A 19,274-nucleotide genomic window follows, 5' to 3' on the forward strand; every position below is an offset into this window, starting at 1 on the left:
AACTGATGCCTCTCGAATTCATTAGCTCTTCTCCATCCTCAGTGACAGTGCCTTGATGTAGGCTTTTTTTTTTTTTTTAAGATTTATTTTATTTGAGTGAGAGAGAGCACCAGCAGGGTGTGGAGGGGGGCAGAGGGAGAGAGTGAAGCAGACTCCCTACGGAGCAAGGAGCCCAAAGTGGGGCTTAATCCTAGAACCCTGGGCATGATTTGAGCAGAAGGCGGATGTTTAACTGACTGAGCTACCCAAGAGCCCCTGATGTAGGCCTTTTAATTCCTTACTTGGACTTCTGCAGTAGTCTCCAATGTATGTGCCTGTTCCCATCTAGTTCAATCCACCGTATTGCCAAGTTACCCTTTAAAAACGCAAATCTATCCATATTATGAAAGACTGTCTGAGCCCCTTCCAGGAGCAGCTCACATGAAGCCTTTCAGGAGATGATCCCTCCCCTCTTGTTTCTCTACGTTCTTCACATTGTAATCTATGCCCGCCACATCCAAAGGTCTGTCCTCTGTATCTAGGCCGTGGTTATATCATGAGCCCGTGAACGTGCTAGTCCTTTTTATCCCAGATGCTTTTAGTTCTTCTCTTACTAAATTCTTTGCTCTTCTGAGACTAAACCTTCTGCTTCTCTGGGAAGCCTCTCCCCACCTTCCCTTCCTTCTCTGGTACCCTCTATGTCCTCTCAAACCTCCATGATAGCTCTTATCACATCCCCGCATTTACTTAAATATCTGTGTCCCCTATATACTGGGGACCCCTGGAAGCAGGGACTGGCCCTTATTCCACCTTGAATCCTTGGCATCTGCCATGCGCCTAGCACCCAGGGGGTACACTGAACCAAGAACAGTGATGCTTTTGGCCCTCCAGATTTTTATTTTCTTCCCCACTCCCCGGCAATTTTTCCTTGATACAGTTCCAGTAACAGCAGTGAACACAAGCGTGACCTCGCGCCCTACCTGATTGTGATGATCTGCCCGATGCCCAAGTCCAGGCCGTTCAACTGTGCAATGAACACGGCTGCCACTGCCTCATAGAGGGCAGTTCCGTCCATGTTGATCGTAGCTCCCACGGGCAGCACGAATCTGGTGATCCTCTTGTCCACCTGGTTCTTTTCCTCAGCACAGCGGAAAGTGACTGGCAGTGTGGCTGAACTGTGTGATAGAAAGAGAAAGGAACTTAAGGTCCAGGAATGCCACCCTGGAGAGACACTTCTATGCCAAAAACCAAACCCAGAGCCCAAAGCACGCTGGCACTTCCGGCAGGTCCAGGAATGAGAATGTGCTGGGTCCGGGGCTGCTCCAAGTGACAGTGTAACCCATTCTGGGGCTGCAGGCCATGCCGCAGAAATGTTCAAGGACACAGGCAGAGAATCTAGAGGTCATTCCCTGAGTTAAAAGCAGCTACAAAAGCACAAGCAGGGGCGTGGTCAGTTTCATGTGTGGTGGGGACAGCTCTCATCTGTAGCTGATGAGAGCTGACAAGGCATGGCCCAGAGACTTCTCCCAGACAGCCCTCCTCTGTTCACCTGGAGGAGATCATGAGAGCCGTCAGGAGAGCCTGAGCCATTCCCATGGCGAATCGGAAAGGGTTCTTCCGTACGACTATGAAGTAGATGAGTGGGAGAATGACAATGGAGTGGATCGCGAGCCTGTAAACAAGAAAGAGAAGCAGGTTGGTAGAGGACACCACCTCCTCACAGTAATCCCTTTTTCCAAACAGCTTTTCTAAAGTTCGTGATCACTGGATTTTCATAATGACCCAAGAGAAAATGAGAAGTAGGGCAAGGGTATATGTCTCCATATATCCACCAATGAGTATGAGGAGACTCACTTAGCAAATGAAGTATCTTTTCAAAGTGGTGAAGCCAGTAGCTGAATCCACATTTTGGAGCTCACAGAACACGTATGTCACACCGCCAAGCCCTGTACGTGCTATTCCTGCAATAGGTGCTAACGAGCTTTCACTTCCTTCTGCTGCTGAATTCTTACCACTCTTCTAAGACTCACCAAAAGGTCCCTCTCCTCCAGGAAGCCTTCCCTTACCTTCACAGGTGGATCGGACCCCTGTTTCCTTGATAGCTCTGTGGCTCCACACTCATTGCTACCAAAAACCCTCATCCTACACCCAGCCCCCCTGTTCCCTGGACCGCACTGCTGTCCTGCTGGACGGTGCCCACCCTCCAAGAGGGCCAGGAAGGAGCGAGTCCCTGCTTTCCCACAGGCATACCTCAGGACTGACCCCCTTTTCTTTGTTATTCCTGCCTTCCAAAACGACTCCTTGTTTCATGTAGGACTATACAGGTTATGTAAAACAGGGGGCTTAAAAAATGAGACCAATCCAGCAGGTGCCATGTAAGAGTTTACAGATCAGTTAGTCAAAGCTAAAATAAGAAGAAATGAGGCCATTGAAAATACACATCTTGAAGGTCCATCATGAGGGTCTTCAGATAGCAGGCATGGCTAATAACTAGGAGAAATTTAGTTTTCTGTTAGAAACCCAGGTAGGACAAACAGAAACCAGCAGAAATGTGTCATAAAATGGCTCAGCATAATAAACATCAGCCAAATCACTGCCTGGACACAGGCTCTGGCCTCTAGAAGGGTACAAAGCCCTGCTCCCGTACCACTATGGCCCTGGGATTGGATGCTGTAGACACCCAGGCTGCTGCTTGTTGGCTGGAAGGGCTGTGCTTTTGGTAAACACAGATGGACCCCCCAGGGCACTTGTACTCCAACAGGTGAGCTCACTGCCCAAGGTGGGTGTTTGGGAGCACTGACCCACGGAAGTGTGGGTGATGTTTATTCATTCCCTTTGTCCATATTTCCTGCATGTGTGACGTATCCTGTCCCTGCTAGATATCCGGGGGCACCATTCCTAAATTATCTCACCCTTCCTCCCCTCAAGGAACCAATAATGGGGCTGCAATGAATATGCAAACGACCTGCTGCCTCCCTGCTTTACCCACTTCTTCCCAGCCTGAAGACTTTCCCAGCAACCTCTCTGACACTTGGGTGGTGCAGGGTGCGGTAGCAGTGCCCAGCCGCACCAACGGGGTTGGAACCAACCAGCCACATGCTCCTACTTGCTCAAGTCTCATTGCATTCAGGCCCTTCCTGATTTCTTTCTTGGAACTGGGGTCCTCGTGGGCTATTCTTATGAGTTTGGTGAGTTTCCATCCTTGAAGAAGTGAATGCCAAGAGAGGCTTCCAGTGGGTTTTGCTTGTTCCAATAAAGGGTTTTAACACAACGAATAAAGGCAGCAATAAACCATGGTCCAGGCTGTTCTGCCAAGATCTGGCAATTAGCACAGTGTGATCCTCCCCCAGTACAGCTGTTAAAGGGCAGCCCCCCCCACACCCCTCTCTCTTATCTCTGAACCCCATCTTCCTCGGCACATCGGAGAAGCCAATTGTAACTGGAACGCTGCTGCTCAGTAGTGATCCAGTGGCTCAAACACAGTTCCTGCTTCCTCTCCCGAGTCTGACATACCCACTCAGGACGGTGGCCATGTAAAGGCCCAGCTTGCGGAATATTTCCCAGTCTTCAACTTCTATGATCTTCCCGGCAATCAGGAACAAAATGCCAAGTGGCATGTAGCTAGAACATAAACACAGCAAAGACACTTCCGTCATCAGGTGTCTTCTCGAGGTGGGACTGCTGGGGAGGAAACAAGCCAGGGTGTGTACCTCGGCTTGGTGCGTGCGCTCAGCTGAGAGGAGCACCGGGTCCAGAGGGAGGCAAAGGTTTCAGCCTCTGGTCCTGGTGGACCACACTGGCGCCAGGATTTAGTGCCTGTGCATGCACCTTAAATTCTACTCATCCAAGCTACCTTAGATGAGTGAATTTGGCAAGCACGTGTGGTTAAACGGCTGCCTATCCTGCACCGTGCTCCCGGGGCACGTAAGTCCTGCCAATCGTCCCATCTGCAGATCTCATTTTTGCCTGACCCCATAGATGGCATCACGCTCTTTCTAGCCTCAGTCATCTTGTCTCCCAGGTAGTCATATATCAAAAACAGGGTGATACCATTAGTCGTGGAAGTGCTCATAATGGCTCTGTTTGTGCAGCTTTCTTTGCGTGCCTTGTATTGGGTTAAGTATTTGACATGCATCATTTCCCCTAATGTACTTCTCCCAACCCGAGGGGCAGACTTTTATTATCCTTTTTTTACACAGGAAGAAGCTGAGGTTCAGTAGGAGTAAGTGGTTGAAATCGCTAGAGCCTTTGCGTCACTGTCGGTGTCTACACTTGAGAGTAAATAATGTCGGGTCCACTCAGTCAGACATAAATGGGGGCAGAGATCACCTCGCAAAGGTGGACTTGTTGGCACCTCCAGGGACAGGGGAGGGACTCAGGTAGTGCAGCTGGTGTGTTCTCATCCAAATGGAAGTTTCATTTGGATGGAAACAAAATACAATTGCAAGTATTTTGAATATCACGTCTGGGCCCAACGAGGAGAGCACTTTGGGTTTCGATGTGCCAGGAATCCCTTCAAGTCACTATTTTAAGAGTTATTTCTTAGACAATTGCTGGTTAGGAGCAAGCTGACCAGGGGCTTTGGGAGAACAGATAACAGCTGACACTCAGATTCTTATCGGTGAACTGATGCCTAAGTGATATGTAGAATTCCTGAACACTCCAGTGTCTCAGCATTCCGTGTTCCTCCTTCCTAGTGGGGAGGTCCGTGGAGAAGCGCAGGCCCCTCTATTCTAATTTTGAGGGGACAACTGTAAGAAGAAGCAAGATGGCATTCACCAGCATTTGCTCACCACATAATGATCTGAACAATCTTCATGGTTGCGTCACTCAGGGCATTGAAGAAATCCACCAGAATCTGTCCTTTTTCTCCCATCTTTCCAATGACAAGTCCAAACACAAGGCAGAAGACAATCAAGCCCAGGACGTTTATGCCGTCCGAATACATGCCTACGACTTTGTATTCCTTTGTTTTGTTCTGTGGATCAAAACCAAGAGAATATACGGATGCGTGATTCTAATTTTGTTGGAAGGCAGAGACCCCGAAATGAGAAGATATGATAGCCAAACATAATAAACTTGCAATCTACCAGTCAGAGTCAACAATACTTGGGGAGAAGAAAAAAACAACAAGAAACCACCTTACACGTGTATCAAGTTCATACTGCTCCCATCTTCTACCACAGAAGGGTAAAGTGATTTTTTTTCTCGCTTTTTCAAAAAACCCAAACTTGAAGATTTCTTTGGAAGCACTCTTATTCTGGGATGTCTTACATTTTTAATAAGAACTTCAGAATCAAGGCACTTTTCAGGGGTTATTTTAACTACTAGCAACTTTGGGAGTCTGCGTGAAAAAGACAGGACTTAAGAATGCAGGAAGCTCAAATTATTTGCCACGGTGAACATTTTTAGGATATCTATCTGATAGTGATGCACAGAAACCTTCTTTGCTGCCTCTAACTGGGTGGCCAACAGGACTTTAGAGATGTAAATATTACCCAAACGGCTGCTACTGTGACCCGTTTCTTCCCCTTATCCTGGGTAAGAACAGCATGAGAGATGCTGGGGAAAAACTTACTCCGAGTGGGGCAGCATGAGATTTTCTGAGAGATTTCACAGGGAGAGAACTTCATTGGAGCAGCACAAGTCAGCCTTATAAAGTATTATAAATGGTTGATAAGCTCCTGGTGTGCCCATCACTTTTTACTTATAACCTGATATGCTCAAACACGGATTTATGGAGCCGTGAGAGTGTGCTAAGTGCATCGGCTACAGAATAAGTCTTAGAAATACATCTAGATAGATGAGATTAACCGTAGGGAAAACAGACCCGTGAGAGCAATATGGTGCGTCACGAACCGCACGCCAAGCCACAGCTGCAGGTATCAGGCAGAGACGGAACAGGGGCCGTGGGGTCGGGGAGAGCGCAGCCTGACCAGCAGACAGGCAGGAGAGGGAAGCATTTTGCAGAAAAATGGCGGAAGGAGAGGCAAAAGTCATCACGCCCTGGGCCTGCCCTACTGTGCCTGGAGAGTTCCTACTCCTCCTTTATGGCCCCCAAACTAATTTAAGCCTCCGTGTTGAATGCCCCCGAGTAGCCTGCTCTTCCTGGTTGCAACGCTCGTCACGTGAGGGCAGAGGCCACACCTGTCTGCACCACTGGCCTCCCAGTGCCCAGCAAGGTCTAGCTCACGGGGGCCGTTCACAAAACTCTTGGTGGAATCACGTGCAAAGGTGGAAAGAAGGAGAAACCAAGGAGGTGGGTCTGGATGGGACAGAGAGGGCCTCCGGGAGGGGAGCTGGGGAACCAGGGAGGCTCCCGGACATGGAGGGCCACTGGGCCAGGGGGAGGACTTAAGGATTCCGCAGGACAAGCAAGAGCCCACCTCGCTCTGATTTGCATTCCTAAGTCTCTCAAACACTTGTTCCTTAAATCTCTTCCTGTGTGGAGGCAGGGAACGTTTGGCAGAATCTACCGCAGGACTATAGAGGAAATACTTCATGCCCACACGGTCTCTTCTCTACTGCTGAAACCCAGCAGCTCTCAACACCCCCACCCCGACACCGTCAGGCCTGAGTGAGGCCGACCGAAGGCACAGGTGTCTTCTGTCTGGCCCATCATAGCCTTCTCGCCCTGAGCAGCACACACAGCGCTGTAGCACTATGTGTGGGGGGATGTCTCAAACAGTGAAATCATCATGAAAAAGCACAAAAATGTGAAAAAAATATGGCATAAACACACCCCTAAAAGGACACTGGTTTACAATAAGAGAGATGAAAGAAGAAGCCAGTGCCTGGGGCGCGCGGCTGGCTCAGCTGATAGAGCAGGTGACTCTTGAGCTCAGGGTCATGAGTTCAAGCCCCACATTGGGCATGGAGCCTACTTAGAGAGAAAAGGAAGGAGGCAGAGCTCGGCTTGCTCGCCCTCAGCTGGGAGTGCGTGTGTTGGGTGACTGGAACTTCTCACCACTCCCTGTGTTTCTGCAAACAACCTGAGAGCTTCGTGTTGATTTTGGGGGTTACAAATACATTTTAGCGGGTAGAAGAATTCACAAGTAGTAAGCACTGACTGTATTTCCATCTCCTGCCTGTTCACTGCTCAGCCCCTGCCTGCTGGGGAAGGGGCGCGGGCGATGAGGTACCTTGGAAACGGCAGTTGTCATGATGGCTGTGACAGGTGTGTCTGTCACGTTCGTCCCTGGCTCACTGGGAGCATTCACTTCTTCACGCTTGGTTTTATACTGCATGTTGGAGGGGGAGGAAGGAGACCAGAGAAACAAAGAAAATAAGCGTTTTTCAAGCATCTGAGCCTAAACCACAGGAATATGTCAGTTGGACTAAATGAGTACCACGGTAGCCTTCTGCCCCTGTCGCCTCTCTGGGCTCCCTCGAGGCTCTGGAAGCGAAGGCAAGACCACGAGATCCAAACCCCGATTCCCACAGCCACCATTCAACGATGTCAGAACGTTCTCTTTCATAATAAGGGGCAAATTAACAGAGCGATAATGGGGATGAAAGTATAGGTTTCATTTGCTTTAACAGACATTACGGGGATTCTGCCGCTCATTTTGTTTCTCTGTTTATTCATTCATTATTATTAATCTGGGAGAAACGCCTCATTACTTTGATGAGTGCAGTCACCATGGCTTTAATACGTGTCAAGAACTAGATGGCTGTTCCCAAATCTAAAACCCCTTTAGGGCCGGGCCATGAGGGACATTTCTGTTGAATTCCCTTCCTTCAGCTCTGGGGCGTTCTGCCGAGCTTCCGCAGGGAGGCTGAAGAGAGAGCTCGTACCCCATCACGCCGGGCATCCGTGTCAGTCCTGCCCGGCTCTGCCAAGCTTGGGAACCTTACGAATGACCCCCCGAGGCTGAACCTTGAAATGGAGGCGGTTCTGTGCCTCACGGACGTTGGCAGGGAGCAAGCTCATGGCCATTTTTGTTGGTGTACACAGAGGGCTCTGTTGGTGTAATTTATGTAAATGAATTCAGCATTTTGGGACAGACTCCGCGGTCTTCGAGTGCACAGATAAACTAGAGAGAAGGGCAGCAAGGAGATGGAGTGATGAGACCGCGAAGCTTTCCTAGAGACAAAAATCAGGGCTTTGTTAACACGGCCACGGGGCGTGCCGGCGATGGGCGTGCGAGGAGTGTGGAAAAGACCGGACAGCAGGCACGCGAAGCCCCCGTGTGTGTTGGACACTGCTCTCCTTCATGCGGGAGGAAGCAGAGAGGCGCCGGGGCTGTTTCTGCAGGGTGTTTAACCGGCAGACTATCCAAGCTTCCTTGCAAATACCACGGGGTTCTCCAAAAACAGGGAAAGGGAGCCTGGGTCAGTTGCAACAGGGACTTCCCTGGGGCCTGGAAGACCAGAGGCACAGCGCAGAGAAGCCACCTGCGAGGGCCCCGCCTGCGTATTCACAGGTACGTTTCCTGCCATTTGGGGTGGGCGCATTCCAGTTCCTGGGTCACAGCAGGACATAAAAATCTTGCATGGGTCAAGCGAAGAGGGGAGCCATCTGGAGGCAAAAGCCATTAGGATTACCTGCTGAAAACAGGCTTGGACAAGATTCTCAGGGAACATATTCCTGTGGGAGACATGAAAAGCAGTGTCACGTTAAGGCACAAGTGTTCCATTTTCTATTTGTTTCTGTCACACTCCATACATTGGTGAACACGAGGAGAACACAGCATCAGTACCCTGGTATCTTTTCTGGCCTCTCCTTTGCAAATACTTCCTTGGATAAAGATTCCGTCCCTCCCGCTGAGCGTCAACCCAGTCCAGAAAGCTCTCTCCAGCCACCATCACTCTCCAGCCACCATCACTTCCGAGTCCACTGCCTTCGCTCCCAGTGTCTTTACACCAACTGTGGACACCAGCGTAGTCACTGAATTACGAATGACGTGAATGGATGAAACAGGACTAGGAAACAGAAGGTGTGGTTTTTATCAACACTAAACTCCACGCCTGGAAACTCGACCAAAGCACGGGATTAAACTTTCTGTGGTTAAATTAGGTTTGGGCCACTGAAATGGAAAGAAAAACCAGCACGCAGCTTTGTTAGCCATTTCTAAGGGTTTTGTTGCTCTCCTTCATGGAAACTGAGCTTGGAAACTGTACATGATGCCTTTGTAAGGACAGCAGGTGCGAGAGAAATGATACCAAATTATAATCGCCTGACACACTCGAAGGAAAGACCTTGGCTTTATGTCAGAGGTCAGCAAATAAATGCCATTTAAATTATAAGTGTCAACAAAATATGTCAGGCATAGCTGTGTCATTTTTTTTTTTTTGCTTTAACTGATATCTTAAAATAAACTGACCAATTTCCAGCCCTGATTGCTTCCCATAAAAGGGTTTCTCCTGTATAATTACAAAGTGTATTTCTTCAAGGGTCCTTTAGAACGGATCCCATCCCCCACTCAGCCCAGCATCTTAATGCAACAAGTATATACTTTCTGCAGCTCTGTCCATCCTGAATCCAGACGGAGGAGCCTGTTCCTCTCAACCCCTCTTGGACCCTTGGACAGTCTGGCAAGCAGGCCCAGATATGTAATGCTGGGGCACAGAGCTCACTGAACAAACACAATGATTCAAAAACTATCAGAAATTTCAAACCAGTGAGAGCAGAACCTCAGAGCACGCGTGGGTCCCATGTGACGGCAGCATCAGAGGCGACAGGGCCACGGAGTGGCCTGGCTGGGAAGACACTCACCTGATCAGATCCAACATGGCGTCCACCGTGCTGACTTCGGGGCTGCTGCCTGTCCTGTCAATCTCATCTACTTTCTGGGACACACCAGGCTTGATGCTCACCACCAGCACGATGCCTGTGGCCAAGGAGAGTACCACTGAGCATTCAGAACCTTCCAGAACACCTGCCCCTGACCCCCAACAGTGCATCCTTCTTAGAACCAGGGGGCATGGTGGAAGCAGGCAATACTGGAAGGAGATTCTGAGGTCCAGCCAAGATGCTGAGCCCCAGCCAGGACCTCAGCAGCGGCCTTAATTACTTTTCCTTTTCCTTTCAAATGAAGCAGAAGAAATTCCGCCCCCCCCCTTTTTAAAATAAAGACGTGCATTCCAGAATTGCTTCTGGAAACACCTGAGAATTTTCTATTTTCTTTTCTTTAGCTTATGAGGTCAGCCTAGGCAGGGGTTGGGGTGAGGGTGATTCTTTTCCAGCTCAGGGCACCCATTCAATATTTTTATGTAATTTTTACCCACACATGCTAGTTATTTTCCTGAGGTGCCTACAGAACATGCCTTATCTTCCTTCCATATCCCAAGCCTCTCAAAATCTGGAAAGCTGCGGTCTAATCCAAAAAAGGGTCTGGGTTAGGAAAAGTCACATTTCCTATGATTCTGGGGGGATGGAGTGAGGACAAATAGATGTTACAGGGAGAGAGAGTTCTTGCCCTAAGGAACTGTCAAAACAGGGAGTCTCTGAGAGCGCCATTGTGGCCCCTGGAGGTAATGGGTTCCTGTCCTTTGAGGTGTCCAAGCAAAGGTGGGAGGCTGGAGAACAGATCAAGGCATGAGAAACTGCTTGACTGGAGGGGGAATGCCAGTCCACGGAGGCAGGACGCCAGGATGCTGAGCAGGTCAGTTTTGCCAGTGAGGGGAGTCAGTGGGCGAGTCCAAGGACCATGGTGCGTGTGGTTCCCTCTTCCCTCTCAGGGTTGCTGGAGAGACATACACCGGCTTTCCCCTTCATGTCTCCCTCCCTCAGGAACCTCATGAGGAGAGGTGGCTTTGGTTTAAGGCAGGGTTCCGGCCCTCCCAGGTGCTCTGCCTCACACAACTCCAGCCTCACCACGTCTTAACAGTCCATTAAAGCAGAGCAGCGGGGTCACACTGGCCGCAACATCTGAGTAGGCTCCAGCCTCTCTTCCCACTCGGGCAGCCTTCAAACGTTAGGTCACAAAGGACGGGCCGCACTTTCTTCACAAAAGAATGCCAAAGGCACAAGAGCAGCGATATTCCCTTATTAGAACTTTCTCCCTTTTTCAAGTGGAATTTCTACTCTGAGTACCACGTGACATCTGAAATGCACTGCGATGGCAGCGTTTCGGAAATATTTCACAATTACACTCAACTCCACTACGGCAGACGAATCACTCCGTTTACAGATTATATAGCTCTTGGCTTCACCTCCTTCTACCCAGTGAACCCGGTAAGGCACAGGACTGTCACCCGGGAGCGTGAATAAGGCCACGGCTAAACTTCAGTCAGTCCTGTATTTTCTTTATAGAAAAGGTGCTGGGTAGACTTTAAACCCAAAGGCTACACGGTCGTTTGACAAAACTACTTTTTGAGTTAAAAAAAAAATGCATTAAAAAAAGCCCAGATGCTTTTAAAGGCCAAGTCACCATTATACAGAGGAATAAGGAATCCGAAATAGATTTTACCTAGAATTACAGCGATGATGGTGGTACAGAAATAATAGACGACGGCACGCAGACCGATTTTCCCGGACACACTGGAATCCAGTGCAGCTACACCTGCGGGGAGTGGGGAGGGGGAGGGGAGAAGTCAAGTTACATTCGTTTTTAAAAGAAGCCATTTCCAGCACTGGAGGTCGTTCGACCCGCAGGCTGTGAAATAAAGCACGAGAGCTGTCCTCTGCACCTGCCAGGCCGATCTCACATGCCGTCTGGATAAGACGCAACGGGCAAAGGAAACCGTTCAAAAGGCCCATAGGGAATGGAGACGGAAGGAGGGTGGGAGGGAGGCTCCCCTCCCCCACTCGCCCCGCTGCCTGGTCAGAGACAGGAGCAGCTCCCCTCCCACACCTGCTGGAAGAACTTCATCAAACTTTGCATGTCCCATCCCCCCACAGCCTTCAGGATAAACCCCTTCTGGAATTCAGGATCCAGAAAATTTGATCTTGGAGCACGGAGACCGTTCTGTCCTCACATAATGAACATCATCAAACTCACGATGATTTCCCCTCCTGCCTTTCTCTGTCAGGAAGCTCAGAGTCAACCAAAAAGATAACTTTTATGTGTGGTTATGAAAGTAATAGATGTTCATTATAATACTCTGAAAGAAGGAAAACGAAAACCACTCCGTCTCATCACCCATAGTTGACATGCTGGTGAACTTCCAGTATTTTTTCTTGATTTTTTTTTGTAAACATAGCTACTTCTATAGTTTTTTTTTAAAGATCTTATTTATTTATTTGACAGGTAGATCACACGTAGGCAGAGAGGCAGGCAGAGAGAGAGAGAGGAGGAAGCAGGCTCCCTGCTGAGCAGTGAGCCCGATGTGGGGCTCGATCCCAGGACCCTGAGACCATGACCCAAGCCGAAGGCAGAGGCTCAACCACTGAGCCACCAAGGAGCCCAATTCTATAGTTTTTAATCCTCTCTTATTCATACGGTATTGCAAGAACTTTCTTGTTATAAATTGCCTCTGAGGGTAAGTTTAGTAGCTACATAATCTTGTCATGTGACCGAACCATAATGTATTTAACAATCCACTTACTGCCGGAGCTTTGGAGAGTCTCAGAGCCAACCTCCATAATCAATCCCCGCAATTTCATTATTTATCCTGGCTAGCACATTTTCTTCTTTCTGTGATTTTCAAATTGCTTCTACGTTAACAACCTTATCATGTATGGCTCTGTGAGACAACTTAAAATATCCATTTTCCAGAGGTAGAATATAAACAGAGATTTCCAATTTATAAATTTCCAATTTAAGAGATTTCTGGCCACAGTGTTAGCTGCAGGCTCAAATGGCCTTTGGTGGCCTATCAAATGACTGACTGTCGCCTGGGACTGGAAGCATTGTCCAGAGTGCCGAGAAGAGTTGCAGAGGTGGGAGGCAACATCCCTTCTTGCTGGAAACCCTTGACCTCCAGGAAAGATGCCTCTCTAAATTGAGCCAAATGATGCTGCTCCTTGGACAAGACGGGGAAGTGGAGACGCAGCCAAACACCTTTCAGCAAGCTGTCATCTGAAGGTTTCAGACCCTACCCTGCCAGATTTCCAAAACGAGAACCAGCTGAGTCGAATGATCAGCATAGAAAATCACTGCATCTTCCGCCCGCGTGGGAGGTCCCATAGCCGTGAGCAAAGCCTGATGTGCAGGGCAGCCCCAAGGAAAGGCCATAAACCTGTCGGCTACCAGCACGCAAGGAATATACAAGGTAGCTCGTATATTCACTCCTGACACTATAAAAGGTCCCTTTTTTAAAGCGACTGGGGGGTTATGCTTCTCACATATAATTATACATATTCTGTAAGGAAGCTATCGTCGTCGTCATGATGACAGAAGAAATATTCTCTCCCTGTAAACATGCAGTTCCTCCCAGCTGGGGACTGGTCCTCTGGAGGCTACTGTTTTGAGAGAAGGGACTCTGGCCTCCTTGGTGACCACCCCAGGGTGTTGTAAGGGCCCGTTTGCCAAGCCGGGGACAAGACTGTGCCATCGCCGTCTGATGGGCCTATTGTCCCAGACACAGCCTAGAGGAACTTTGATGACAGATTCCATTGTCTCTCTCTGGGAAAAATGCACCTGGGTGTGGTGAGAAGGCTGTCTTTTCCTCGTGGTGAGACAATTAGAAATCATGACTCGGGCAAGAAACGACAACAGCGATAACAAAAAATCAAGAGACATTGAAGGCCCCAACTCAGAAATGAAGGAAATTTCTCCTATTCCACTTCAGTCTCTTAAAGAAAGAGCCCATGGGTTCCTGGGTGGCTCAGTCGGTTGAGCATCTGCTCAGGTCATGATCTCAGGTCTGAGCCCCGAGGCGGGCTCCTGGCTCAGCGGGGAGTCTGCTTCTCCCTCTCCACCTCCCTCTGCTTGCAGTGTCTCATTCCCTTTCTCTCCCTCTCAGATAAATAAATAAAATCTAAAAAAAAAAAAAAAAAAGAGCAAACGACAATACAAATATGTAAATTTGCCAAGTTTAAATATGAATAGAAAATGTGCTCTAATATCCTATTTTAGAGCTCTGAGCATTATCTTCATAAACAATTAAAATAATTATTTATATCAATAAGGTGACTTTAAAAAAAAGGAAAATCACCAATTTAACAAAACTCCAGGTCACCTGTATCAGCAGGTTCACGTAATTGTGGTCCAAGAGAGAGGATTTGTTTTCAGACGGAACATCCTTGAGCAGAGGTCTAATTTCAGCGTCTCTCAGCCCCTAGGGGGCTGACAAGTGACAGGCTCGCAGGGGAGCTGCAGAGCTGTTCTTGGGTACGTGTTTTGTGCCCTCTCGGGGGTTTCCTCCAGCAGGGAAACAAATTAAATCTATGTAGGTAATTGTTTTGTTTCCAGCATATATTAATATGTCTTAATTTGTCTTAATGATCTGGCCATGGGCTGGTGCCCCTACTTGTATTCCAGGACCCAGCTGGTAACGAAAGGCTTCGTAATAATGAGATTCTGGGTGGAAATACCGTAAGCAAATTCATCCCCCAAAGCAGCCAGCCAGCTCCTCTCTGCTGGAGTACAGCACCTGTCTTGTAGTGACTTTTGAGAGGGCTTTCTCATTCCTCAAATCTACTTCCATCCTTCTACCTCCTGGGTAGATCAGAAATGTGTTCAAACCAACCATCGTCCTCTATATTTGACCTCTAGAGTTACCCTTCTACCTCTCCAGTCATCCCTGATTGGGGGCAGAGCTCGCCCCCACGTCCAGGTTCTTGGATTCATAACATGGTGCTGAGGAGAGAGGTGGTGACCACCGCAGAGGCTGGGAACAGAAACAAGAAAACAGCCTCATCTTTGAAAACCTCTGTAAGTAACAGGAACATGACTGAATTTCATGTGAAGATAAAATGTCTGTCTGGAAGCCCTACACTCCCTACCTGCCAATCACAGCAATGATGCTGATGATAATTATAATAAAAACGATGATGACATATACACCGTGTAGCAGGCGATGATGGCAGGTGAAGGGGGTCACCTTCTTTCACGCTCCATACCGGGGTGAGGCTGGGATCCCAACCCAGATTCTACCCCAAAGGCCAAATTCTTAACCACTGTGTCCGGCTGGCTCTAGTCATGTGCTACCAAATTCCAGACCAGCGCTGCCTCATGCAACTTCCGGGATGATGGAAATGCTATTCCTGTGGTCTGATGTCGTAGCCAGAAGGTACGTGCAACCAACGAGCACTTGAAATGTGGCTGGTGTGATTGGGAATTTTCGCTTGCCTAACGCTCATGAACGTCACACGTGCGTAATGGCGGCCATGCTGGACAGCGCCACCTCTAGATGCACAGCTGCTGAGGAGGTGTATCTACAACACACCTAGTACAGGGCCTAGACCTTAATTGTACCGGCAAGTAACCCCCATTATTCCTGAACAAAATAGTCACTGGAAGGCACTAGCAAGTATTAGCTCATTCATTCCCTCTCTTTTTTTTCAGAATCCTTCTGTATTCCTTCATCACACAGGCACTAAAGAGATGCTTTAAGAGCATCTATAAGCCCATTTCACATTCTGGTATGACCTCCAACGGCACGGATGACAAACTAGTGAATCCTCATCCTGGCTGAAGAGACCTACAACTGCCCTCCCTGCCCGAGGCCGGCAACACCTTCCAGCTAGGTTGTCTCCCAGCCCTCGCCCTGGAGCAGACCCAGCTCCCTCCCACTTTTCAGGGACTCCTTTCTCTGCCAACTGCCTTCCCTCTGCTCTTGGCTTGTCTACGTTCAAGTCTTTTCCTGGGGCTCCTTCCCTGAGTCACCAGGCTAAACCTCTGTTTTCCTCACCTGGCACCCTGCTCGTATCACGTTTCACAAGTTGTATCAATGGGTTCATTATTTACCAGCTGTCTTTCACACTAGACTATAGTGAGCAGCACGGAGGCCAAGAGACCCAGAAGTCTGCATGTTCACCAATGCACACCTAGTGTCGGCACGTAGGAGGAGGTTGACTTACACGTGGCAGTAGAATGAGTCACCTAGTTATAGTTCCCTGCCAGTCTCAGTCTCTGGTCCCTGGATGGCAGAATGTTCCAGAACAGAACTGGATGGAGACTCTGCACCAGTCCCAGGTGCTGCTTTTATGATCTGCGTGATCTTGAACAGTCCTTGGAACTGTCCTCATCTCTGAAGATGGAGATAAGGTTTCCCCTACCTTACGACTTCCTTGGGTTGCTAAGAGGGTTAAATGAACAAGTTCGTTCCACAGGGAAAATAAGGCTGGATGCGACCTCACCTCGAAATTCCAGAGCACGGGCACATCTCTGCTGCCTGATTAATACCCCTGGGATGTAACCGGGAAAGAGAGGAGGCAGACAGGAGCAGGCAAAAAATATTTCTATGCACGCCTTGCCCATGACATCTACTTTTCTTAGAGGCATCAGTACAAAGAACTCCCTAAAAATAGGTATATCACCACCTTAAACTATCCTGTGAAGTTAACAAAATAAACCGGTCCTTGCGCAGAACCCACTAAAGGTCACTTTGCAGCCTCTTCATTTGATGTTCAAAGTGTGTCAAGAAGAAGCTGGCTGGTCTCCTCGTCTCCAGCCATTCAGGGAGCAGTTTGCAATATTTTTATTATTTTTTTCCAATACCACAGATCTTGGTGCTATTTATAGTTGGGCCTAGCTTTTCAGAAGACCCCAGAGCTTTTATGGGAGGCTTGTGATTCAGTAGGAGCATGAAACACACCTTAGAGGATGTGAGGAACTCAGCCATTCTCTTCAAAGTCCATACGAATGCTTTGACATCAGGACAGCTAACAGTTCAGTGAAGCTTCTCTCTCTTTTTATTAACCACAACCTAATTATTATTGAGCTCTCTTTTTGCTTGTCCTTATCCTGTACAATCGGTAGCTCAGGATTCTGGGTAGAAGCCCCTTATATGCTGGTGAACTTTACAACCTAGTATCTTACGAAGAGTAAGTCTTTTTGTAACGTTTTCCTTTCCAGAATGAATGCATCGTGTGTATTTGCATCTGTAAGGCTCAAATCTAATACTGGCTCTGTAGCTTCTGATGCCAACACAGGGACTTTCTAGAAAGTTCTGATGGTATCAGGAATATCACGACACAGTATTACTATTTTTCCTATTTCACAGTTGAGGACAAGTTAAGTAACTTGTCAGGGTTTCCCAGCTAGCAAATGGCAGAGCTGGGATTCAGACCTGGGCAGTCTGGTGCCTTGGTCCGCATGCTTCACCACTAGACTGTCCCGCCCCTGTGATTGATACCGACAAACGTTTTTGTTTGACCACATTTTGTCAGGCTTCTGGACCTTCTCCTAAACCCATCTGTGTATTTTCCTGCAAAATCATCTAGTTTCTGTAAAAACTTTCCTAAGTCGGTTTAACCACAACCCAGTATTTGATCACTCTGCATCCCTAATCAGGCCCCCCATTTTCCACCATCCCCCTGGCCTGCCTTCAGCAAGAATCCTACTAGGTTGGTTTAGCCAGAATCCCCCTTCCCTCTGATGGTTTCTCTCAGTGATTTTCCATCCACTGACCCCTCTCTCCTGCTCCTTGAAGATCAGTTCTTGCTTGCTGATGCTGTATTCAGAGTTGAGCCCTACCTCTCTCCCCTTCCCCACTGTGGAATCCCATCACAGCGGTCCTCACACCTATCACGATGGTATGGGATGAGGTCTGCCTTTCCACCTTTAATAAGTATCATTGATTTTTTTTTCTTTAACAATACTAGCCCACCTGTAGTCTCACTGATATGTGGAATTTAAGAAACAAAACAGAGGATCGTAGGGGAAGGGAGGGAAAAATAAAACAAGATGAAACCAGAGAGGGAGACAAACCATAAGAGACTCTTAATCATAGGAAAACAAACTGAGGGTTGCTGGGGAGGAGAGGGGATAACTGGGTGATGGGAATTAGGGAGGGCAGGTGAGGGAATGAGCTCTGGGAATTGTATAAGACTGACGAATCACAGACCTGTACCTCTGAAACCAATACTACACTTTATGCTAATTAATTGAGTTGAAATTTAAATATGAATAAAACAAAACAAAACAATACTCCCCCACCTGCAGCTCGTTCAGGGTGTTGCTTTGCAGAGAACGGCCCAGGTGGCAGTCACCACTGTCACTTGCTTCCCCATGCCTAGACAGACATCTGATGTAGGCACATGTGCACCCTCCCATCCCCACTCCTCTTCCCGGTGTCTCCAGAGTTCCACTCGAAGTCTCACTGTCCTCCTTGAGAGATGCCGTACGTCTCTTGTTTTTTCCTGCCTGGAGTCCCTGCTCCCTTCATCGGATGGATTCTGATCTTTTCTTGAAAACTCCATCCCAGCGTCCCCTCCACCATCCTCATTCACACAAGGCACTTATCACACTGCATCTTTCTTGCTAGAACAGGACTCATCTTTGTCATGTGTGCCTAGCACAGAGCCTGGGATGTTGGAGATGGAATGAATGAATGAGTGAATGAATGAATGAGTGAATGAATGAACAAGTGAGTGAGTGAATAAATGAGTGAATGAACGAGTGAATGAATGAACGAGTGAATGAATGAGTGAGTGAATGAGTGAATGAGTGAATGAATGAGTGAATGAATGAGTGAATGAACAAGTGAGTGAATGAGCAAGTGAATGAATGAGTGGTATCCCAGTGGTATCCATGCATTCAACACATAGAAGGTGTATCATAGTCCCTGCATGGTTTTTCACTCCTTTTTTAAAAGAAACAAAATCAGGCTAATTTACAGTGGAACAGAGCTGTGAGCCAGTGGAGTCACGGCATCGGCAGAAGCTAAAGCTCGTCCCTGGCTGATCCTCTGGGCTTCACTGTCTCAGGAGGCTGCAGCAGGGCCCGTTTCTCTCCTGCCACTTTTCATTTGCGTGCTGTGGTAAGTGGCACGTTCATCGTGGGAGCTCCGCTCTTTATACACTAGGTGCCCCTTTCCTCTTTGCAGAAAAGGCATCGTAGACATCAAATTAATATAAGTCCTCTGGCTTCAAGAGCTGTGTCCTAACTCAACTCGAATTTCCCGATGATCTTAGGGAAATGTTTAATTCATGAGTGCAAAGCTGCTTAGTTCATCTTATTTTCTCGGTTCTCCATCGAGGCTCGGGAAAGTTAAAAAAAGCCCTTCGATTCAGGCAGAGCCCAGTGGTTACAGATGTTGCATATGAGGCGAGTTTCCTTCTTGGTCTGCACGGTTTCAGGCTACGACCCTGCCTTCCCCAGCATGGAGTTTTAAGTTTACAGGCCACCTGGGAATGACAGTTTTTCTAGAGATAAAACTACAAAAAAACCTACCAATGTTTCCAGAAAAGCACGCATACTCCCCCCACCCCACCCCTGCCGCCACCAGCTGAAGTTGACCTC

At 48.2% G+C, this 19,274-nt stretch overlaps 1 protein-coding gene across 1 annotated transcript in view; it reads right to left on the reverse strand.

Annotated features, from left to right (window-relative positions):
- Window positions 1–19,274, reverse strand: part of SLC1A1 (solute carrier family 1 member 1) — a 77,176-nt gene that overhangs the window by 9,346 nt on the left and 48,556 nt on the right. Inside the window, exons 3-10 of the mRNA XM_080820456.1 lie at window positions 11,394–11,486; window positions 9,698–9,812; window positions 8,527–8,569; window positions 7,122–7,220; window positions 4,773–4,957; window positions 3,493–3,600; window positions 1,529–1,651; window positions 960–1,154 (exon numbers count right to left, since the gene is read on the reverse strand). Of these exons, the coding sequence (XP_080676582.1) occupies window positions 960–1,154; window positions 1,529–1,651; window positions 3,493–3,600; window positions 4,773–4,957; window positions 7,122–7,220; window positions 8,527–8,569; window positions 9,698–9,812; window positions 11,394–11,486 (961 nt within the window). The remainder of the gene's footprint in view (window positions 1–959; window positions 1,155–1,528; window positions 1,652–3,492; window positions 3,601–4,772; window positions 4,958–7,121; window positions 7,221–8,526; window positions 8,570–9,697; window positions 9,813–11,393; window positions 11,487–19,274) is intronic.

This window comes from Martes martes, assembly GCF_963455335.1.
Source record: "Martes martes genome assembly, chromosome: 12".
Taxonomy (NCBI): Eukaryota; Metazoa; Chordata; class Mammalia; order Carnivora; family Mustelidae; genus Martes; species Martes martes.